This window comes from Anguilla anguilla, chromosome 2 (assembly GCF_013347855.1).
Source record: "Anguilla anguilla isolate fAngAng1 chromosome 2, fAngAng1.pri, whole genome shotgun sequence".
NCBI classification, from domain to species: Eukaryota; Metazoa; Chordata; class Actinopteri; order Anguilliformes; family Anguillidae; genus Anguilla; species Anguilla anguilla.
The window spans coordinates 42,286,849-42,300,761 of NC_049202.1; the positions used below are offsets into that span (position 1 = coordinate 42,286,849).

Consider the following 13,913-nt stretch of genomic DNA (forward strand, 5'->3'; position numbering starts at 1 on the left):
CATGTAGCCCTGTTGATATAGGAAGCCATGCCACTTGAGAGCAGCGGTTTCAGGCTGCATAGCAAATACATCCAACCAAACATATGGTTAAATGCAATTTCAAACAAAGTAATATACAAACACATACATCCTCTGGAACAATCAAAATACACTAAAATTGAAATATTAAAAAAAAAAAAAAACCCCAGAAAACAAATTACCCCATTAAACCAAAGGAATCATTCAAAGGGAAGTTGAAGCATTCATAGAGGATTTGAACCTCCACAAAATCCCCCAACATGCTTCACCTCGCAAACCCCAGCCCCTAATTCTCTAGAACAGGAGCAACGTCAGCACAGGAACACAGTAAAGCCGAAGCTTACCACATATCTGAATTATACTGGAATTTCACTTTGTTCAGTTGTTAATTACATACAGGAAAAAAGAAATAGTGTCAGAAGCACATGTACACTGTAAGCAAGCAAACCCAAAACATAACATCTGGCCTCAGTATCCATTTATACTTCTATCGTGAGAAAATAAAATGAATTAAAAGGTTCCATTTAAATACATGATGTACAATTCTGACAAGCACTTTAACAATTTCTGGACCATCAACCATTTCTACAGACTATACACTTGCGGTTCATATCTACAGGGCAAACACCTGCAGATTTGAGTCTTCAGTTACCAGAGACTGGAGAAATAAGCTTACATACAAACTTCAATGCACTTTGTCCTGGACTTAAATGCTGGAGTTAGAAAGTGCAGCCATTTTAGCTTTGCAAATGCTATCCAACCTGAATAACTCCACAGCACAAAGTTGTATACGACAGGGGAAAAAACTGGAAATTTTCATGTCTTTATGCAAAGTGGAGCACACTGCACTGAGACAATATTGAGGGGCCTTTTTTAACACTTTAAAACATGGCAGTGCTGGGAACAATGGGAAACAGCCAGGTCAAGGTTTTGCAAATGTAATGACTGACACCCTTCTCATTCTACAGGAACAACACCAAGTGTATAAAAGACCAACTTAGCATAACCGTAATATCAAAGGTGAAAATGCAAATACAATGTCATCAAAGGGCCAGCAATTAGAGAGCAATGCATGAGTATATTAAACATCAAGCATGTCACATTCATTTAATCCTATTCATATATCGGAGTTATAAATAAAAGGTCCAGTTGCCTGCAGCTTCCATAGGGGATTACCTTAGAGAGGTTGTGTTTCTGATGCAGCATAAGCAAGCTTGAAAGAAATGGGCCACTGAATCGTATCATTGCTTGCCGAACCTTAAACAATCATGTGACTAATTCTTCTACTTCTGCTTCCTGTCACCTATATGCATGCTTGGGAAAACGTGCTCCGAAGTCGGAGCTCTGGACGAAGGCTAAAATGAGAAACAAAACCTGCGTACTGGGTCTAAAGGGCCTTCCCAGTGCAAAAAATAGCCTGCCTGAAAATATTCACAATGAACAAACTGAGTGAACCAAAATCTATACCAAAGAGAAGCCATGATACATGATGCCATGATTACCGAATGGGCAAGATTGATGCACGTGTGAGAGAGACGTGTGAATGTAATGCGATCAGGGACTGCAGTAATATGTGTGAACGTACAGTAATGGGATCAAAGACTGCAGTAATGCATGTGTACAGTAAAGGGTCAGAGACTACAGTAATGGATGTGACTGCAGTGTAATGAGTCGGAGACTGCAGTAATGGATGTGAGAATCAGAAACTGCAGTAATGGATGTGAGAATCAGAAATGCAACGATGGACGTGAGAATCAGGGACTTCAGTAATGGATGTGAGAATCAGAAACTGCAATGATGGATGTGAGAATCAGAAACTGCAATGATGGGTGCAAGTGTACAGTGTAATGGTATCAGACTGCAGTAATGCATGCGAGTGTAGTGTTAACAGGGTGTCACAGTGCAGGCCCTTAGATCTCCCCAGCCTCCCTGTCATCCAGCCTCCGGGAGTCCATCCTCCCATTCACCCCGTCCTGCCGCCGCTCTGTCGAGCCCTTCTTCCTGTCCTGGTCCCGCGACCTGTCCCTGGAGGAGCGCTCCCGGTCCCGCGATGACCTAAGCCACAGAGTGTATTACATCACCTTACTTAACCAGCCTCTGCCTCGGTGCCTCCTGATCTAAGCCACAGAGTGAATTACATCACCTTACTTTACCAGCCTCTGCCTCAGTGTCTCCTGACCTAAGCCACAGAGTGCATTACATCACCTTACTTTACCAGCCTCTGCCTCAGTGTCTCCTGACCTAAGCCACAGAGTGCATTACATCACCTTACTTTACCAGCCTCTGCCTCAGTGTCTCCTGACCTAAGCCACAGAGTGCATTACATCACCTTACTTTACCAGCCTCTGCCTCAGTGTCTCCTGACCTAAGCCACAGAGTGCATTACATCACCTTACTTTACCAGCCTCTGCCTCAGTGTCTCCTGACCTAAGCCACAGAGTGCATTACATCACCTTACTTTACCAGCCTCTGCCTCAGTGTCTCCTGACCTAAGCCACAGAGTGCATTACATCACCTTACTTTACCAGCCTCTGCCTCAGTGTCTCCTGACCTAAGCCACAGAGTGCATTACATCACCTTACTAAACCAGCCTCTGCCTCAGTGTCTCCTGACCTAAGCCACAGAGTGCATTACATCACCCTACTAAACCAGCCTCTGCCTCAGTGTCTCCTGACCTAAGCCACAGAGTGCATTACATCACCTTACTAAACCAGCCTCTGCCTCAGTGTCTCCTGACCTAAGCCACAGAGTGCATTACATCACCTTACTTTACCAGCCTCTGCCTCGGTGCCTCCTGACCTAAGCCACAGAGTGCATTACATCACCTTAGTAAACCAGCCTCTGCCTCAGTGTCTCCTGACCTAAGCCACAGAGTGCATTACATCACCTTACTAAACCAGCCTCTGCCTCGGTGCCTCCTGATCAGGCCCCATTTTAAACTAGCTCTGAAATGGACCTTTGTGCAGGCCATCTTGCAGTCAAAATTTTAAGTCACGGCTGAGTGCTGCGAAAAATGCATTTGGCAAAAGAGCCCATAAATTAATCTAATTCTGTTCCCGTCTTTCCTTGCGTTTCACTTCAGTTCGTTCTTACGTTTCATTCTTTTCAGATGGACTGACAAGCTCCACACCAGGCATACTTCTCATTTATTTTGAAACGTGTATCGGATGTTCATTTCACACGTCCCCTGTGCAGTAGGCCTACTTTTTCCTTTTTAAGTCGGAACAATTCATATTGAAAGACATGACTTAATTAAATGGAAAGAAATGTATTTGTAATTCCCTCATTACGATTAGTAACAGAACAACAGTAAGGCCCTTTTTTGAAATTACTGCTTTATTAGAATTTTGTCACATTTAAACAATTATATTCAATATTCCAAAGTGTAAAAGTCAAGAATCCAATGCCCATCTCAAGCTATGACGGAGACATGAACAAGTACACCAGTCCTGAGTCATTACTGCTCTAGCAGAACCAAAACAATTATACTGACGAAGCAACTCTTTCAAAACATGCTTGCATCACCTGATAGAACCGTGTTAATAGGCACCAGCCATTTATTTTTGCTGCATTAACTACAGCAAACGTCCAGTACTGCCACTAGCTCCCCAGCCACAGGTTATCTTGTCCAGCTAATGCAGTTACCCTAGATTCTAATGGCATGGTGTCCAACTGTTCCCATAAAAAATATGTACCTATATACATACACATCAAAACTAAGCTTGTGTCATATTAGTGAAATTAGTCATTGTAACCACTGGATGAAAAGGACTCGATCAATATCCGAACGACTCCATGAGCCTGTCAGCTGTAAGGCTTGGGGTTGGCGGGAGGGCGGTGCGTTACTTGTGTTTGGAGCCGCGGTCTCGGCTGCGCTCGCGGCTGCGGTCTCGGCTGTGCCGGTGGCCCTTGCTGCGGGAGCGGCTGCGATGGCGCCGCCGTCGCTCCCGGTCCCTGGACCGCTCGCGGGACCGCTCCCTGGAGCGCCGCTTCTCCCGCGACGCCGAGCGCGAGCGCCGCCGCCTCCGCTCCCGGGAGCGAGACCTGGGACGGGGCGGAGCTCGCGTCACTCAACAGGACCGAAGTGATACCAGCTCTAAACATGAAATGATCCATCTGTACCAAATACACAGATTGTGAAGCCACTACAGACACCCACCTTCTGTGCTCCCTGCTCTGCGACCTGGTCCTGCAAAGACAAACAAGACATGAGCTCAGGCTACTGTTTGGCAGAAACTTTACAGTTTAAAAATCACCATAATTTTACGTTGGAGGCAATTTTACCAATCATGGCACACCATACACTTACGTACTTTTATTCTCTTTACAATCTCTTGACTTTTTCATACCTCCAGCAAGACAGAAACACAACACCGCTATTTCCCCATCATTCAAACTTACTGACTGTTGCTATAGGGGTGAATGAATGACAACTAAACCAAAATGGAAGCCTAGTTCATGCACAGGCTTAGAAGAGTGCACATGCACACACATGATTCGTATCCATGCAGGAGGAGAATGAGGTGGGAGAGAGGGTAAGAGAGGAGTTAGTTACCCTGAAGCAGTCCCCCGATGCAGCTCTGCTGAAGTATCAGTCAGTGCAGAATCCCCTCTGGAGAGGAGTGTGTGGAAACACGCTGTTACAAAACAACTGAAGCCAGCAGAATACAGCTCTGAACTGATTCACTACCAAACACAGCATTACAACTACTGACTGTTCTAGTGCAGCTTATCCTATGTTTTAATCTTTCATAAGCCCTGGAGTGTGGACTGAAAATACTTCCTCTGGAACACACAGAGCCCACGGCACAATACCTGGTAAACTGAACCCCCCTCCCTGGGTGTTGTACTGTTAAATGACCGTCCTGTTCTCTGCAGTGAGAACCAGTGTTCTAGCTGGACATATCACATGACTGCCTCAACAGTGGTTAGGAGAACAGCCAGACTAGCTCCAAGGGCTGTTCACATTTGCTATTTTCTCGACTTAGGCCTTCTGATTCATATATAGGTGCAATAACAATGTGTGCAGCATTTTGTTTGACATAGGTAAAGATCAATCAGTTTGGTACCTTATTTTAAAGATGCATAAATTGTGAAAAAGTGCTCAATAACAGTTACAGGTCCAAAGGCTGAGTCAACCATGCCTTGTACATACTTCAAACATGTTTAATGTAACCTTGTGTAGGTACGCAGAACATGTAGCACAAGAAATTAGGCATGGTGTACATTTCCTTTGAATGATTCTTTCATTAAATCATTAAATATTTATTTCGAATGCAACCTTTACTTTTGGATCTGTAGCAAGAGAACATAAAGAGGTGTACTGGGGAAATGAATGAAGAAAGTGAGCAATGGTCAGAGGAGCTGCAGTAACATGGCAGGTCAAATAGTAATAACAAGCGGAAGTTTAGTATAATTGTTAAGGAGCTGGTCTTGTAACCTAAAGGTCACAAGTTTGATTCCCAGGTATACTGCCGTTGTACCCTTGAGCAAGGTACTTAACCTCCATTGCTTCAGTATATATCAAGTTGTATAAATAGATGCAATGCAGATGCATGCAAAAAATGTTTTTAAAAAGTCTCAGAATAACAGCATGTGCTAAATGCCTGTACAGTAATAGTATCACCCTACAGGACTCGTTCCTGTGACATCATCAAAACAAATCCCAACACTTCGAAAAGCTATGAATGAAACAGCCAAAATAGAACGCTGTTAATCTATGCTGCATTGAAATAATTTATCAAGGCTTGGTAGTATCAGCAGTAACAATATTATGGCCAGCCAATGTCAATTCTTTTGCTAATTCTGTCCTGTATGTTAGCAAACTTGATTTCTAAATCCAAGCTGATATAGATGGAATATCCTGTCCTAGATTCCATTGCACACTCTGATGTAGTTATACGGTATATTGTTCCCCGTAGAAATGACAGAACATGGTGGTTGTCCACAGATGAGTTCTTTGTCTTTGTGAATCCATTCTACAGATTTGTGGCATTTTATACAAAAATACCTCCATAGTTCAAATCAGTGATTCAGAATGACATAAGCAGATACGATTATAAAGATGGCGATACTGCAGCAGCCCTTGTTGGGATGCAAATATCAGTACGTTCTGAATCCCCTTAGCTAATCACCCATTGCAAGGTTTCTTGCTTTTGGTAGCTTCTGTTTGAAATGACTGTTGTATGTCAAGTACACGATTGTCCTTTTTTCTTGCTCTCTCCTTTCATACTAGGTCCTAACTGGAGTCATCTCGTCATGATGTTTTTGCATTATAAAGGTGGAACAAATATTTTACTGCGAAACTAACTAGCTAGCTACACAGCATCTACCCTGCACACCCATAAAACAAGTACTGATGTGCTTTCTGTTTTTACTGAAAAAAAGAAAAAACTTTCAGCCATGTTTGCTTACACAACAGAATGTGGCATTAGCCTAGCTAGACAGAACGTTACAACTACTGACGACATCACCCGGAAGCCAGTTATCTACACGAAACTGCTGCCAAAGCCTTTGTTTGTAAACACTGTAATTTGTCACATGGACACATGTATTGTTGTGCGCTTCACAACAGATTACTCTGGCAACAGATTTTACTCGCACATTAAATACCACAGGGGAGGGCTAGCCCTGAAATGCCTCTGACTGATTCACATTAGCCCTATGTTGATGGGAGAGGTAATATTTGTTGCTTTTGGCATATGCAGGTATATGCAGTGTACCCTCTCTGTACTGAGACTTGTTATGATGAAAGTCAAAGACCAGCAGGTGAATCACACCTGTACCTACCTCTTCCTCATCCTCTCCTCGCGCTCCCTCTCCTCCCGCCTCTTCAGCCGCTCCTGGTTCCGCCTTTCCTGCTTCTCTGCCACCATTTTCTATCAAAATGAAAACATTCCTTAAAAAAGTGCTTAATCTGAAAAACAGTCCATTAAAGTCATAAATGTCTAATTACAACAAATGTAAACTATACAAAATAAAACCAAGAGTAACTTTACCCATTGGCAAACCAAATGCACATCACATCTTTACAAGGCTTACTCATTATTACTTGCAATGAATAACCATTCAGGCTTCCCACAAAGAATCACCACACAAGCCTTTTCATATGAACGCCTCAAAGATTTAATTGAATCCTGGAGCCAAACAAAAGAAGAAGGCCAAACAGCTCATTCCAGCAGCAGAGACAGATATGTGGCTGAAGTGTAACCCAACCAGTACAAAGGTTTCAAGTCTTTGACAGGGAAATAGACAGCAACGCAAGCCAAATGTTGCCTTTCCAGCCTGCAGTCCTGGTGACAGACTCGAACTAACCCAGAGTGGGGCTTACCTTCAGCTGTTCCAACTTCTCACGGATCTGAATGAAGCCGAGGTGCAGCTTGCCCCCAAAATGGTCGGCCAGTCGGCGGTCGTTGTCATGGAGACCGAGATAGGCAGAACACACTTCGCACACGCGAAGCTTCTGCTGCTGGAAGCTGGAGGCAGGCATGGAGTTCCTGTACTCCTCCTGGAACAGAGCAAGACATGCACATACAAAACCTTTAATAAGCTCTATAGCTTGCTAGCTTTAAATGAGAGCTCATGCACTAGCTGTCAATCTGTCATTTGTCGCAAAGGTTTGCTAGACTTTTTTTTTAGACACTTGTTCTGTGCTTCTCTTTTCCTGCAGGAACCCTTGAAGAGAGATTGGCAACAGCACTTATCAGAAACAAGGAACAGTTACGACTGTTAAAATAAGACGAAGTGCAGGTAAGAGGGTCACTGCTCTTCCCTGCACGCTGGGACCAGCCCTCACCTCGGCATCCCTCTTCCTGCTCCGGACCTTCTCCACCTCCTGTAGGACCTTCTGCGCTTCGTCCACGTTGCCCTCGGCTCCCAGCTGCTCCGACTTAGCCAACAGCTTCCCGATCTCCTCGTTCAGCTCGTGGACCTTCTCCGCCTGCCAGCAAACCACACTCATACGGTCCACAACAAGAACACCACCACCATAATGCTTCACCACAGAATAAATATCCTGATCTCTGGAACATTTCGCAAGGGTACATCAAGACCGTTTTGTACATCCCTAAGAAAGATAAATCTGAGCTCCCTAAAAAAAAAAAAAAAAAAAAGACAACTAGAGAACTGCGCCAAAAACACATTCCCACGTTCTCACAGCAAAAATGTCCAGTGAAATTTTAACCATTGTTTTAGCCTTTTAAACACTATCTGCATCTAGTGTGGATGCACACCCATGGCTTTAAAAACATGATAATAATAGCAACAGCAGTCTAGAAAACTGGTTTCATAAAGATGCCAATGGACAATTAAAACTTAAATACAGGTCTTATACAAAAAAAACAAGGGAAATAAAATCATAACTAGAGACTTTAAAGCAAGGTCAAAAAGGGACTAACAGAGCTGAAACAGCCCAAATGGATTTCTGCTCCAATTGATGTGCATAAGAGGGCACAATTCAGCCTCAAAACAGCCTCCTCACCTTTGCAGCGACCTCAGCACTGATCTCCTCTTGAGTTTCAGCCAGGCGTTTTTTGGCCAGTTCTGTTCTCCTATCACAATCGGCAATGAAGGACTCCAGGTGATCCACAGCCTAACACACAAAATGGACATCGTCACACTTTCCAGAACTTAAAGGGATGTAGACAGCAAAGTAGTTTAGTTTACAGAAGAAACCCTCAACTTACATCAAGTTCGAAGAAGAGGTCTCTCTCCTTGGAGGCGATTTCGTAATCTGCCCGTAGAGCCAGGTCGTGTATCTTTGAGCACTCTCCCAGATCCATCCGCTGTGAGGGACAAACAAGAGTTCACAGTAACACCTGACCCCATTTACATAGACTCACAGGGCTCAACATAAACTTTTTCCTCCAACTAACCCAGTCGGGCAAGTGGACTGAACGAGTACTGTCCCAAACTGAATACCTACTTTCCCAAAGACTGTTTATTTTAAAAGCATCCACAAATATAAATAAACAAATAGCCATATATACAGAAGCTCTCTCTTGGGCAATCAATTTATTCTCAAAACAAAAATTTATATAACTTTACTATGTATTGTAACATTGTATTTGTAAACAGAGCTTGACGATTACCGCAATATTTTGAAAAAAATGTATCTTTGTGGCCTAATACATGCGTCACGTAATAAATGCAATATCACCCTGAAACAAAAATGTAATTATTAGAAATAATTAGCAGGTAATAATCATTACACCTTCCTGAATATATTAGTTCGTTCAGTACCTACATAATTGAGCAGTCTAATGTATCTTACTGTTGGAAATGTTATAAACAGCTTGAACATGTACTTCTACAGTGGCTAGATGCAAAACTGGATTTGTCTATTTTAATGTACATTGAGGTGGTGTTTAGGAGTAACACTTAAGATGCTGACTTGACTCGCTTGAATATGCAACCAGGTTATTCCATGAACAGACTGTCCAGAAAAAAATCAACAATACTTGAAACATCAACTTGCCTGATTGTCCCAACTAGCTCTTGCTGTCTAAACGTAGCATTTTAATTGCCCCAGGCAATCAGGCAGTCGTTATAAATCAGTCCTGAATTATAACCATACCAACTATACAAGTGTTTTCTGTAATCTTGGATTAGCTTTGCAACAATGCATGAACATACTGCATACATCTAAACAGCTCTCATACTTGGCATGTACTGAGTATGGTAAGCACATAAATTTTCTCAGAAGGCCAGAGCGTTTGGCTGTAATACACTTAGTTCAGTAGTAATGATAACAAAGAGCTACTTACGGTCCCAGAGAGAATGTCATGCGGACAGCAGTTTAAAAGGTGGCTTTTGCAGACACGTTCATCAGTGAACTTCACCCTCTGTCGAGTTTCATCACCTGAAACAGGGTTTGGTAAAACAGAACAGCCAATGAGACCACACACACTTGGCGAACATACTCAACCAGCCACAGAGAAAGCAAATAACAGGGTCCAACTCACTGGTAACGCTACACTTCTAATGTCTTTCCCTGCAGTTGCTTCAGCGGACTGTCTCTCTTGCTTGGACGAAATGTGTTGTAACTATGGTTACAAACTGTTAAAGAATGGCAGAAAATACCATTAAACAAGGATCAAATCTACCCTTGTTGTGAAAACAGGGTATAAGGGATAACATTTAGCCAGAATGTGGAATTCTGGTACAGTGGCCTTACTTCTGTTAAAACTTGTACATTTTAACACACCTCTCAAATTACCATGAGGCATGAGTTGTAGCATTTCTAAAGTTTAAGGAAGACTAAATACTCTATAGGGGGTAATGGCAGAATGCATTTGAAACACGTGATGTTTAAATGTTTTTTACATTTAGATTATCAAATGGTGAACAAAGAGCACTGTAAGCCGAATCTTAGATATAAACTGTCTGACAAATCCTTCTGAGGATCTCTCATGTGAGCCTGTGTATTATTTTGTCACCATCATTAATATGTTTAAAATCAATAGCTCAGTTGCTCTTGAATGAAGTTTCTGGCACTGCACAGTGCCAACCTGGAGATGGAATAACATTGTTTCTATGGGGGCATCTTGACCTTGTGTTGCCTTTCTCCGATTCAGGGAAGCACCACGGTTCCTCATTTAGGGATGTGAAACCAAAACCCAACAAAAAGAATCCATCTGCATCACAGAAACAAAGGTCTGCCAGTGACTGACATAAGCAGGTGGACACCACCTTTTGTCTCGTGACTTTCAGACTTAATCCTGCTGGTGTACTGTAGCAGCTGTTAAACTGCTGCAACAACACTGACCTCTACAAACCAGGGTCATGTGGATGACAAAACTCTGATACAAATAATTTTTTTAAAAACTTGGAGGTTTAAAAAAAAAAAAAAAAAAAAAAAAAAAAAAAATACGAAAGGTTAGTTAATACACACTGCGAGCTTCCACATATACTGTACCCATCTGCATCTTCAAGACCTCAGCTGCAGAATTTTAAACCCGCTGTTGAAAAGTATAAAAGGGAAAAGCTTGCTTGCCCACACCTGTAGTGAGGAAGTCGGGAATGATACACAAGTCAAAGTGTAAATGGTTTGTGGCAAATTTAAGGCTTCTCTGTCTCTATGACAAATGTGTTACCAGAAACACACTACTGTATAAACTGCTCCATGACTTGAAAGCAACTAGGTACTCCTCCTTATGCTCCAAACACTCCTGATGATTGCATTTCAGGATTCTGTTTTGCTTTCATCTCCACTTAACTTACGAGTTTGTGTGATGATCAAACTTATGATTACTTCTGAAAAGCAAACAAAATGTTTGGATAAACATCTTTAAAAATTATATTTGTGACTCACGGCTCGATGAACATGAGGCTTTTCTGCAACTCCCTTGCAGATTGATGTAGGCTGGCAAAGATACACTGAACCTTTATAGATAAAATAAAGGGGCCACAATTGTTCAGTTTGTATGGTACATAGGTATGGGAAGCATTTGAATTCATCTCAGTTACATAAACACAGACACTCACTTCAACACTAGTAGCATTCATTAGTCAGAAGAATGTTAGAACCAGCAAAAGGTTAGCTATGATTAGCCATGTAAATATGGCCAATGTAAAGGAGTTATGTTATGTTCTTGTCTTAGCAAATCCTTTTCAAGACACAGCTAGCTAACAAGCTAGGTATCGACAAGACGCCAAAATGCCATTGACCAGAAACTCGGTAGGTGGCCGACTTCACTAACTTTGAATTTCAAGCTCCTTCACCGCGGCTGACATTGTTTAATGTTTGTATCCATGTTTCATAAATCAGCGAATACATGCGCTGCAAACGACCTAGCAATAAAAAGTAACGTTAACTTAGCTTGTCAGATGCGGTTGGCTACGTACTGCCAGCCATTTTTTCAAAGCAACTAATGTTACATATTCGCATAAAATGTCGAGTAAGTTTAAATGAGGCAAGAAAAATGTGTAACGATACAGAAATGGCACAGCAGCCAATACCTCGTTATCACTTGTGATGCGGTTTGCAAACAAAATACACCACTGAGCTGCTTACATTAGCCATCTTAGGCTGAAACCGCAACTACAGTAACGTTACTCAATGGCTTCTTTTTACAAAATCAAGCTAAGTAGCTAGCTAACTACTGTTCATTGCTCAAATATCATTAGCTACGAATGACACACTAACAGTAACGGTACACGTTCTATAGCACCCTCGATAGCTAACAACATCTTTAACAAATAAAAAGCCAGCTATTGTAAAAATAGGATGTGCAGCTATTAAGAGTTCAGCTAATGCTAGCTACAATATTAGCTAGCAAAAGTTGGGCCTTCACTAAAGGCCCATGTAATAAACACAACAGCGCACCAAATTTGTCTAACTAGCATAAGGATACAAACATTAACGTTAAGTTTCGTTTGATAAATGTTTTAACTACGAATATGACCTAAACGTGTTGACAAACTCTGAAAATAAACCCATGTAATCCGTCTTGAGGGACAGAAAAGGAGCGGGTCCATAAGAAATTGTATTAATCTATTAGCTACGTTTGCTACCAAATCTTGCTGGCTAACGTTAGCTAACTAGCTAGCTACTCACCATCCCTCGCAGTCCCCATTAATTGGTCAAGCAAAGCTCTCATTTGAGCCTGGGCCGACATGGCGGTTACGTATCTTATATTCCACCTTCAAACAAAAATATGTATGCCGATATATATTTTTGTTACAATTGTTATTTTCTATTCGGAAGCGTCCCTCCTCGGTGTTCGTCTTCTCTCCGTTTGCGGCCTTACAATGAAACGCTTGGAGGAAGTGACGTAGCAAAAAAATGAGCACAACAAGTCGAAGTTGCATGTCATTGGCCTGCTGGGAGCTCAGTTCCGGCAGAGAAATTACCCCATTCATTTTTCCATCCACTTCTCTGCTGTCGACATCCAAATACGTCCATCCATTATCTATACTCACTTATCCTGAGCAGAGTCGTAGGGGGTGCTGGAGCCTATCCCAGCGTACATTGGGCGTGAGGCAGGAATACACCCTGGACAGGTCGCCTATCTATCGCAGGGCACACACACCATTCACTCAGCATTCACTCACACACTCATACCTATGTGCAATTTAGAGTCTCCAATTAACCTATTTGCATGTCTTTGGACTGTCAGAGCACCAGGAGGAAACCCACGTGGACATGGGGAGAACATGCAAACTCCATACAGACAGGCCTCAGTCTCTGGCACCTCACTTGTCCCCTCTCCATTGGTGCCTGTGTACCCAGTGCCAGTGGGTGCTCAGCACCTCTGAATCTGGGTGCAGGTTCCATTTAAAAACCAAACTCCCCCATTTTCATGGGATTGTTTATAATCGGGTGAAAGACGGGGCTGCTGCAGAGGCTCTCTCTCTGACAAGATCATTGCACTGCTGAAGAAGGGAATGATTACATGCCTGCCCATGGTGGCAGCAGAACAGTGGTTTTATTTAACCCATTTTCTCTCACCCAAGGAGGGTGGATGCATTAGTTCCATATTTAACCTGAAAGGGTTCAATCAGATATAATGGGGTTATACAGCACTTGGCCCACCGGATTGTATAGACAATTTCCATGGCCACAGCAGCCCTGGTGTAGGACGGAGTAGGACGGAGTGTAGCACAGTGGGTAAGGAACTGGGCTTGTAACCGAAAGGTCGCAGGTTCGATTCCCGGGTAGGGCACTGCCGTTGTACCCTTGAGCAAGGTACTTAACCTGCATTGCTTCAGTATATATCCAGCTGTATAAATGGATACAATGTAAAAATGCTATGTAAAAAGTTGTGTAAGTCGCTCTGGATAAGAGCGTCTGCTAAATGCCTGTAATGTAATGTAATGTAATGGTGTGCCCACTCAACTTAGGGTGTGGCTGCCTCTTGGTCTTTGTTTTGCGGTGCCCCTCTCTCTGACAATTG

General features: G+C 42.6%; 1 protein-coding gene across 7 annotated transcripts; it reads right to left on the reverse strand.

Annotated features, from left to right (window-relative positions):
* Positions 1–1,552: 1,552 nt before the first annotated feature.
* luc7l (LUC7-like (S. cerevisiae)) lies at positions 1,553–12,791 on the reverse strand. 7 transcript variants are annotated; one of them, XM_035403753.1, is made up of 14 exons: positions 12,575–12,784; positions 11,330–11,400; positions 10,934–10,976; positions 9,981–10,074; positions 9,783–9,877; positions 8,703–8,801; positions 8,498–8,608; positions 7,814–7,957; positions 7,349–7,525; positions 6,808–6,896; positions 4,574–4,630; positions 4,178–4,207; positions 3,865–4,062; positions 1,553–2,073 (listed from the first exon to the last, which is right to left on the reverse strand). In XM_035403753.1, the coding sequence occupies exons 6-14, from the start codon at positions 8,796–8,798 to the stop codon at positions 1,929–1,931; spliced, it is 1,047 nt and encodes a 348-aa protein (XP_035259644.1). In that variant the 5' UTR covers positions 8,799–8,801; positions 9,783–9,877; positions 9,981–10,074; positions 10,934–10,976; positions 11,330–11,400; positions 12,575–12,784; the 3' UTR covers positions 1,553–1,928. The 7 variants fall into 7 exon arrangements, with proteins under 7 accessions (XP_035259644.1, XP_035259643.1, XP_035259641.1 ...); XM_035403752.1 differs by lacking the exon at positions 10,934–10,976; XM_035403750.1 differs by having other exon boundaries at positions 9,981–10,976.
* Between the last annotated feature and the right edge of the window lie 1,122 nt (positions 12,792–13,913).

What these genes read in the sequence shown, in the direction of transcription:
- luc7l (XM_035403748.1), bottom strand. Translation starts at nt 12,635, where the DNA reads ATGTCGGCCCAGGCTCAAATGAGAGCTTTGCTTGACCAATTAATGGGG. An exon ending in GAGGAGAGGATGAGGAAGAG is followed by an intron (nt 4,631 to 6,807) that starts GTAGGTACAGGT and finishes ACTCCTCTCCAG; the next exon opens with AGGGGATTCTGCACTGACTG. An exon ending in CAGAGCAGGGAGCACAGAAG is followed by an intron (nt 4,063 to 4,177) that starts GTGGGTGTCTGT and finishes GCCCCGTCCCAG; the next exon opens with GTCTCGCTCCCGGGAGCGGA.